Raw genomic sequence first — 9,259 nt, forward strand, 5'->3', positions numbered from 1 at the left:
AAGCCACCAGGTGGAGGAGGTGCAGATCAGTCCTGAGCCCACAGGAGCCATCCTCTGTGGGTGCCACCAGACCCACCAAGGTTGGACTTGAAGCTCTGCTTGCCATCCTCCCTAGGACCATATTTAAGGAAGGAAATCTGGCAGGTCCTATGTCGAAAACGCACAGGGTTAAGACACATCACGTGCTTTGTCTGTTGGCAGGCCCTAGACTCGAATAAATCTTTTTCAATCAAGTAAGTGAATGATAACATGTGACCTCTGAAAAAATGTATATTGTAAGAGGAAAGGAATATTGCTCTTAAGACCCAAGGGAAAAAGGAACCTTGGAAACTATTTATTATAGAAACCCAAAGAAAATTTTTAATTGGTGTTGTGAATAAAATACAAGAAAACATAGCTGTTCTTGAAACTAGAACCAATATAGAGCATGTTAAGTGGTGGTAAGTGCTATAAAAATGGGAAGCAAGATAGAGTGTGTTATGTGGGAGAGGGGCCAGTGTTTTAAACAGGTGGCCAGGGAAGTTCTTAGCATCTCACCATGTGTGGATGTGAGCCACTGAAATGCCCATATATAAAAAAGCCAGTGGTCTTAGCTTAGAGAGCAAACTCTCACCTACATGGTAATTACAATAAACATATCTAAACAGACACAAAGGACTACAAAAAATGAGTAGAAGATAAATTTGGCAAACAAAAAGTAAAATGTCAACTCAAGGTAAACCCATTAAATGACACAAATGATTGTATCTCTGAAAATAGAAATTAGACTCAAGATGGGTCACGGATAAACCATTTTGCACCCGATAGCACAGCGTGAAAAGTCAGCGGAGTACTAGTCTTCGATGCACCAGCTGTATTCCTTCCTCTGGCTCCAGTCGCAGTCCTCCGTCTAAGCACGAGTTCCTCCCCTGTCGCAGGCGTGCATTTTGGACGACGCCCCAGAGGACGGGCCAAGTTGTCTTCTTCTGTGGGTGGTGTCCGTCACCGTCCCTGAAGAGTGAACATCTGCTCACTTCCATTGAATTCCTTCTTTAAGCAGTTTGCCTCAGCTGCAGACTGCGGCCCCCATCTTGTCAGTGCATGAGCGGAGAGGCGGCGAACCTGGCCAGCCCGGCTGCTTGTGCGATAAGCAGGGCACCGGAGTCAGTTTTCAGTTCACTGTGCTAATGGTTGCTTTCCTGTGGTGTGAAAATTCCAGATGCTTATTAATGATTCCTCTCAATCAATCCAAACTGCACTTTAGGTGGAACTTCATACCAGCTTAGAGAAGAAGCTGCCCCTCTGGTTCCTACGCAGAGTAGACCAGAAATCCATCGTTGTGTATCCCAACAGACCCAGATGTTCAGGGTTATTGGTGAGTACATGTGAAAAATGTCAGCATAAGTAACATGATACTGTTTGACATTCATTCATGGTGTTATCCTTAAGGGTACCCTTAGGAAAAGAAGTAATTGTGATTTAAAAAAAAAAAATTAAGTGCCTGATTAACCCACAGTGAGAAAGTGAAGGGCAGTGGGAGGGAGGCATTTGTCCTACTGGCTCGTTCACAACATCTGTGTTAAATGTGTACCACATCCCTGTGAGGGCAGATGCTTGGGTGGGTGATTGGCTGTGCCCTGTATCTTTCCTACAGTGCACGCTTCGTTTTTCTTAGTCACATGCCACTTACATAATACGCACAAAGAATAGGTCTATGTGCAAATATAGAGCACATAGGTGCCTATGCTCAGATATATACACACACGCACGTGCATGGGGATTGTACATTAGAGACAATATACTAAGTGTCCAAGACTAAGCAAGCCACTGCATTATAATGGAAAAGGACTGTATTAAGAATCAGAAGTACTAGATGCTAATCCTGGCCATGCCTGGGCTTCCTCCTCTATGAATATTTTTTTCTCAGTTCTTTGCTTATTACTTTTCTGTTGTGTGGTCATGAAATGATAAAGTCAATTTGAATATTGGCCTAGGCTTTATTCTATCTACATGATTTCCCTGTTTAATTGCATTCATATCCATGGTTGTGACTACTCCTAAAGCACAGAAGGCTCTCAGCAATTGATTCCCTAGCCCAAAACTCTCTTGAGTTCCAGGCTCCTATGTCCAGCTGTCTCCCGTGACTTTTTACTGGTATGTCTCAAGGTACCTCAATTCTGCATATTCAGAACAAACTCATGTGAAAGAAACTCACCATTTTCACTTCTCCCATGTTTATTCCCCCTGCAGGGAAAGAATGAAAAAACCTCTTTTCTCTCCAAAGTTTCTTTCAATTCATGTCAACACCATTCACTTGCTTGTGCAAGATGTCATCCTTGATGTTTCTTTTCCCCCCTGCTGACCCCTCACACCCAGTAACTCCCATGTTTGGTTTATTAGGCTTCCCAGATGACCTGTGTGCACTGTCCTCTTGTCTTGCTGGGACTCCTAGAATGGCTTCATTTCTGGTCATTTCATTTCTGCCCTTGACCTATTCCAGTCTATCAATGGTTTAAAAGACACTAAATGTTAAAAATATATATTAAAATAGCATTTCAGAAACATCCTTATGGGAAATTCAGTTGTGTTGGATAATAGTGTGGTTTTAGAGAACAATTAATCTTGTATGGAATACCACCACTTATGATGAGCATTTTTCATAAGAAAATATAAGATGACTTGGTTATACTTTTTCATAAGCAGTCTTCCACTCTAATTTTCTCCTTCTATCTATACAGCTTGTACTTTATTATAATATGCATGATTTGTTTTATAGCTTTTTATATGCCTGTTTCTCATTATTTTATTTTTAAGTTTCTTTTCAGTGTACCAGAATTGTTTATGCACCACACCCATTGCTCCATGCAATACGTGCCCTCCATAATACCCACCACCAGGCTCACCCAGCCTCCCACTCCTGCCCCTCCAAAACTTTCAGATTGTTTTTCAGAGTCCATAGTCTCTCATGGTTTGTCTCCCCTTCCAATTTCCCCCAACTCCCTTCTCCCCCCGCATCTCCCCATGTCCTCCATGTTATTTCTTAAGCTCCACAAATAAGTGAAACCATATGATAATTGACTCTCTCTGCTTGACTTATTTCACTCAGCATAATCTCTCCCAGTTTCTCTTAACAAACTGTGCGCTCCTTAAGGACCATAGCCATGTCTTAGTTATTTGCCATGCTAGCATACCTGATGCAGTAGCTGAATCATGGCACACGTTCAAGAAATAGTTCCTGGATTGAGTTCAACCTGACTAACTATTCATCGTTTATCCCACAGCATATATTTCATTTTCTTTTTCACACCAAAGAAACAAGACAGGAAATTCCAAATGTTGATACATTTCTAGAAATAGAAATATTGAAGCAAAAGTATCGGTACGTGTTTTTCTTTATATCTGTATTTGAGAAACTTAAAACTTTTAAATAATGATGTATAGTGTAAGGTTATATTGTATATTTGTGTTTATCTCATATATTAAGTCATACTTTAGTTGACTGATGTCATAGTATTTTGAGAATCATGAGAAATTTTTGAGACCCAACAATTTATTTGCTGCAGTTCAACAGTTTTCCAGTCAGTCTCTTAAACTGCATTCCCATTTTCATACATCAAAGTTTTGAAAGATTTTGAGGATTCCTAGAGAAGCTATATAGTGTACAGTGGCTAAGCATTAGGGCATTAGCGTTTATTCACCGGAGTTTAAAGCCCTATTCAACTGCTTACTAACTATGACCTTGGGTAAGCTTCTTATTCTTTCTGTGCAACAGCATTTTAGTCTTTAAAATGGGAACAAAAATAAACTGGCCAAGAACTAACAGCACAACCTTAAGAAGAACACCTAACCTTAAAAAATGTGTATTGCTTAGAAGGGTTAGGACTACCACAAAGCTATGACCTGACACAGCCCATTGGATATAGAACACCTCTCGTAACCTAGGCTTCTCTACACTCAAGGACTGAAAGGATCATTGACAGTAAATTCATGAGACATGTATATCCTTTTAGGCTGAAGGATCTCACTTCTCTTCTGGAAAAACAGCATGAGCTTATCAAACTCATCATTCAGAAGATGGAAATCATCTCTGAGACAGAGGATGAAGATAACCATAGTTCTTTTCAAGATAGGTTTAAAAAAGAATGGTTAGAACAAAGGAATAGCAAGTGGAATTCTGTGTTGAAAGCTGTAAAGACAAAGACCCACAGCCCTTTGCCATAGGCTGCAGTGGGGCTTCCTGTCTGGGGAAGTTTGCATGATCCTGTTGGGCCCAATTTCCAGGTTAACAAAAGTGAGGAAAAAGCAGAACTAGGACCCTGATTTCACTACATATGAAAGGATGGTTCCTGTATTCTTTGTAAAATAAACCTTCTCACTATTCATATTTTATGCCAGTTAGTATGTATAGAGAATATCCTTGCTAATGAGTTCAAGTTGTTCTTCACTTCTCATTATTTGGGTAGAAAACTGACTTGTTAGAACACACATTTTAATGATAAGGACTAGTAAATGTAACTCTTAAGCTAGAATACAAATGTCAATACTGGATTCCTGCTTGATAATTATGTAATATGTAATGTATTGGACAATAAAGTATTATATTAGGTTATACCATTGGGTATGCTTTTTGTGTGTGTGTTGTAAGAACCTGTGGGTGGAACACTGTGTACTCTGTTCCAACTATAATAAACTACTACACCCTCTTGCTGCTCCTAACACACCTGATGTCACTTTGAGTTGAGATCCAAATTAATAGACATTATATGCATGAATTTTACTATAGATATAGATAGTATGTGCTGTTTCTATATTTTTGGTTTGCTAATAATCATAATAAATGTAAAATCTATATAGTCACCCCACTGATTATTGTGTCAGCTTTTTACTACACTTAGTTTTTTGAGATTTGTAAAAATGCTTCCATCACACATGGAACTACAGAAAGACACTACAAAAAAAGAGAACTACAAGCCAATATTTCTAATGACCTAGGTCCTCAGCAAAATATTAGCAAACTGAATCTAATAATACATTTTAAAAAATCATACACCACAGTCAAGTGGAATCCATTGCCAGGATGCAAGGGTGGTCCAATATTTGTCAAACCATCAGCATGATAAGTCACATCAGTAAGAGAAAAGAATAAAAGCCGTATGATCATTTCAGTAGGTGCCAAGAAAGCACTTCACCAAGTACAACATCCATTCATAATAAAAACCCTCTGCAACGTAGCTCTAGAGGGAATATACCTCAGCATAATAAAGGCCTTATATGAAAAATCCACAGCCAACATCCAAGTCCATGGTAAAAAACTGAGAGCTTTTCCCCCAAGGATCAGGAAGAAAACAAAGATATCCACTTTTACCACTTGTATTCAATGTGGTACTGGAAGTCCTAGCCACAGCAATTAGACTACATAGAGAAATAAAAGGCATCCAAGTTGGTATGGAAGAAATATAACTTTATTTGCAGATTATATGATGCTATATATAGAAAACCCTAAGGACCTACAAAAAAATTACTAGAACTGATAAATGAGTTCAGTGAAGTCGCATGGTACAACATCAGTGTACAGAAATCTGTTGCATTCCTATACATTAATAATGAAGCAACAGAAAATGAAATTAAGAAAACAATCTCATTTACAACTGCACCTAAAACAAATTTTCTAGGAATAAATTTAATGAAAGAGGTGAAAGACCTATACTCTGAGGACTATAAAACATTGATGAAAGAAATTCAAGATGATGCAAAAAAAAACAACAACAAAAAAAAAAACCAAAAAGAAGACATCTCAATGCTCATGGGTTGGAAGAACAATTATTGCAATTATTGCAATCCCTATCAAAATACCAAGAGCATTTTTCATAGAACTAGAACATACAATTCTAAAATTTGTAAGGAACCGCAAAAGACCTCAGATAGTCAAAGCAATCTTGAAAAACAAAATGAAGTATCATAATTCCAGATTTCAAATTATATTTCAAAGCAGCAGTAATTACAGCAGTATGTTATGGTCACAAAAATAGACACATAGATCAGTGGGCTAGAATGGAAAACCCGGAAACAAACCCACAACCATCTAGACAATCTTCAACACAGGAGAAATGAATATATTGGGAAAAGTGGTATTGGGAAAACTGGACCCCTTTCTTCCATCATACACAAAAATAAACTCAAAATGGATTAAAAATTTAAATGTGCGACCTGAAGCCATAAAAATCCTAGATGAGAGCACAGGCAGTAATTTCTCTGACATCGGGCATAGCAACATTTTCTGAGCTCTATCTCCTGAGGCAAGCAAAATACAGCAAAAATAAACTGTTGGAACGTCATCAAAATAAAGAAGTTTCTGCACAATGAAGGAAACAAGAAAACTAAAAGGCAACCCACAGTATGGGAGAAGATATTTGCAAACGACATATCCAATAAATTGTTAGTGTCCAAAATATATAAAGAACTGATACAACTCAACACCCAACAAGGAAATAATCCAGTTTAAAAATAGTCTGAAGATATGAACAGATATTTCTCAGACATAAAAATGGTCAACAGACACACAAATGGTCAACAGACACATGCAAAGATGCTCAACATCACAAATCATCAGAGAAATGCAAATCAAAACCGCAATGAGATATTATACCTTACACCTGTCAGAATGACTAAAATCAAAAACAAAATAAACAGTAAGTGTTGGCAAGGATTTGGAGAAAACAGAACCCTTAGCACTACTGGTGGGAATGTAAATCAGTGCAAACACTGTGAAAAGCAGTATGGAGATTCCTCAGAAGATTAAAAATAGAAATACCATATGATCCAGTAATTTCACAACTGGGTATTTACCCAAAGAATACGAAAACACTCATTCAAAAAGATATATGCACCGTATGTTTATTGCAGCATTATTTATAATAGCCAAACTGTAGAGGAAGCCCAGGTGTCTGTCCATCAATAGAATGGATAAAGAAGATGTGTATACAAACACACACACACACACACTCACACACATATACATACCTGCAATGGACTATTATTCAGCCATAAAAAAGAAAGAAATCTTGCCATTTGCAACAACACGGATAGTGTTAAGTATAATGCTAAGCAAAATAAGCCACAGAAAGACAAATATATGATCTCACTCATGTGTGGAATTTAAGAAACAAATGAGTAAAGGAAAAAGACAAACCAAGAAGCAGACTCTTAACTATAGAGAACAAACCAGTGGGGAGGTGGGTGGGAGGATGGGTGAAATACGGGGTGGGGAATAAAGAATACACTTATGATGAAAAAAATGCTTCCATCACATATGCCCTTTTTTTCTTTTGATGTGCACCACAAAGTATGCATCGGTCACATACATCATTGTTGATCTTTTCAAAGTCCTTGTTTTTATTTTCCTCTTCACCCTAATTATCATGTTTATTCCCTCACTTTCTCAGGACATGTCCGTTCTATTGAATGTCTTTGGCTATATGTGTACCCTTGTATTACACTGACCAGTGTTGGTTCATGTGTGTTTTTATTTACATAGGTGCTATGATGCCAAGGTTCTTGTTCTCCTTACTTCTTTCCATTTAATGTATTGATGAGATAGAACTATGGAACCCTCTGTCCATCTAACACAAGGGTTCTGACAGATGTTATTGTAATTTTGTCGACCCCATTGCATGGACTCCTCTCTTTTCCACAGATGGACATCTTGGTGGCCTCCATCTCCTGCTGTCATATGCATTCTCAGCCACACACTCACACAATCAGGCAGAGTGCTAAGTGACAATATATAATATGAGGAAACCAAACATGTTTTCATTTATGGTCCAACAGAATACATGCCCTAGAGACAATATTGTATGTTCCTTAGTCTTTGATTCAGACAAGATCTTTGTCCTTTATTTTCCTTAAAACATAAAGGCTGAAATTCATAGTATAGGATCACCAGGATGTCCTAATCATGAAAACAAATGGTCTTCTCACAGTCTTCCCACTCCTCAAACTTTGCGGAGCATTGACACCATTCATTTAGTATTAATTGAACAGCAAGAATGTAAGAATATGTGCCATATTGTACTATGTATGGTGTACCTGTTATGGGTGGGTATGGAAATAGGCTATCCAACCTGCTCTCAAGGAGATGACAGTTGAATAAATCACTTAGATTTCTGAAGTTCTCCCTTCCTTTTACCCCCAAACACTGAATTCTGTTTTTTCCACTATTTTTCTTACTGCTCCTCCTCTACGTCCCATCGACTTCTCTCTATGGCCTACTAGCTAATATTTACACCCCTGAGGTCTGTCATTTACCCTTTTCTCTTTCATACTCATCTCTCTGCTGGCCATCTTGCCATATCACAACTTTGCTTAGATTTGTAACTGACTACTTGATACAATCTCTCCTGCCCCTCCCCACAAATTCTAGCTCTGCATTTCCATAGTTCTTCCAACTGAATACCCATGAATACGAATAGGGGAGTGCATACCAGTTCCTCCAGGTTTCCTATCAATGGTATCATTCTCTCAGGGTCCTAGACTTGAAACAGATGTACTACTGCATTGCTTAATCTTTCTGAAGTAGAGCTCTTGGCCTTCACACCCATGCTGTAAGGCTTTAAAGATTTTGCTTTTCTTTCATAAGCAACCTTATCTTCAGAGCTTGACTCTTGAGTCCAATTTAGTCTTATCTGCAGTTCATCCAAACCAGAACACTATTTCATCCAAACACACCATGGCCTCCCACTTCCTGCCTCTTACTAGGCTCTCTTCCACCCCAGATGTCCTTCCTCCAGCTCTTCTCAAGCTCAGTATAAGTGGAACCGGCATCTTGAAGTCTTCCCTAATGGCCCAACTGATGATGCTCCCTGCATCCTCAGAACGGGTGACACTGCATTTCTCCTCTGCCACTTGTGCATGTTTGGTTGACCAATGACTCTCGTTCCACTAGGGTCCATCTAGTGGGAAAGAGAGTCAGTCCATCTCAAGTTCATCTTTGAGATTATCATTATCAGTCCCAAGTGATCCAAAGACTTACACCTTATTTCTTTATGTTTCCTTTTTTCATCTTTTGTAGCTCCTGGCCCAGGCCCTTGCACATAACAGATGTCAATGAAAACACACATAAAAAGTAAATAATAAAAATCAGTGAAAACAACAAATATCACAGGCCTAAAAGATACTGCGTGAAAACCAGTTCAATCTGCCTCAGAAAAGAAGTTTAGCGTCCCAAATTCTGTTGACCATTTGCCCTACAAAAGTTGAATAACACACCTCTAACTGGTGGAAG

At 38.5% G+C, this 9,259-nt stretch overlaps 1 protein-coding gene across 1 annotated transcript in view; it reads left to right on the forward strand.

Moving 5' to 3' along the window:
- TRPA1 (transient receptor potential cation channel subfamily A member 1) overlaps positions 1-4,820 on the forward strand; it is a 65,590-nt gene extending 60,770 nt beyond the window's left edge. Inside the window, exons 25-27 of the mRNA XM_032869254.1 lie at positions 1,244-1,354; positions 3,261-3,358; positions 3,990-4,820. Coding sequence (XP_032725145.1) covers positions 1,244-1,354; positions 3,261-3,358; positions 3,990-4,200 — 420 coding nt within the window. The 3' untranslated portion in view covers positions 4,201-4,820. The remainder of the gene's footprint in view (positions 1-1,243; positions 1,355-3,260; positions 3,359-3,989) is intronic.
- The last annotated feature ends 4,439 nt before the right edge of the window (positions 4,821-9,259 follow it).

The sequence above is a fragment of the Lontra canadensis genome, unplaced genomic scaffold, assembly GCF_010015895.1.
Source record: "Lontra canadensis isolate GAN:19392208 unplaced genomic scaffold, GSC_riverotter_1.0 scaffold37, whole genome shotgun sequence".
Lineage (NCBI taxonomy): Eukaryota > Metazoa > Chordata > Mammalia > Carnivora > Mustelidae > Lontra > Lontra canadensis.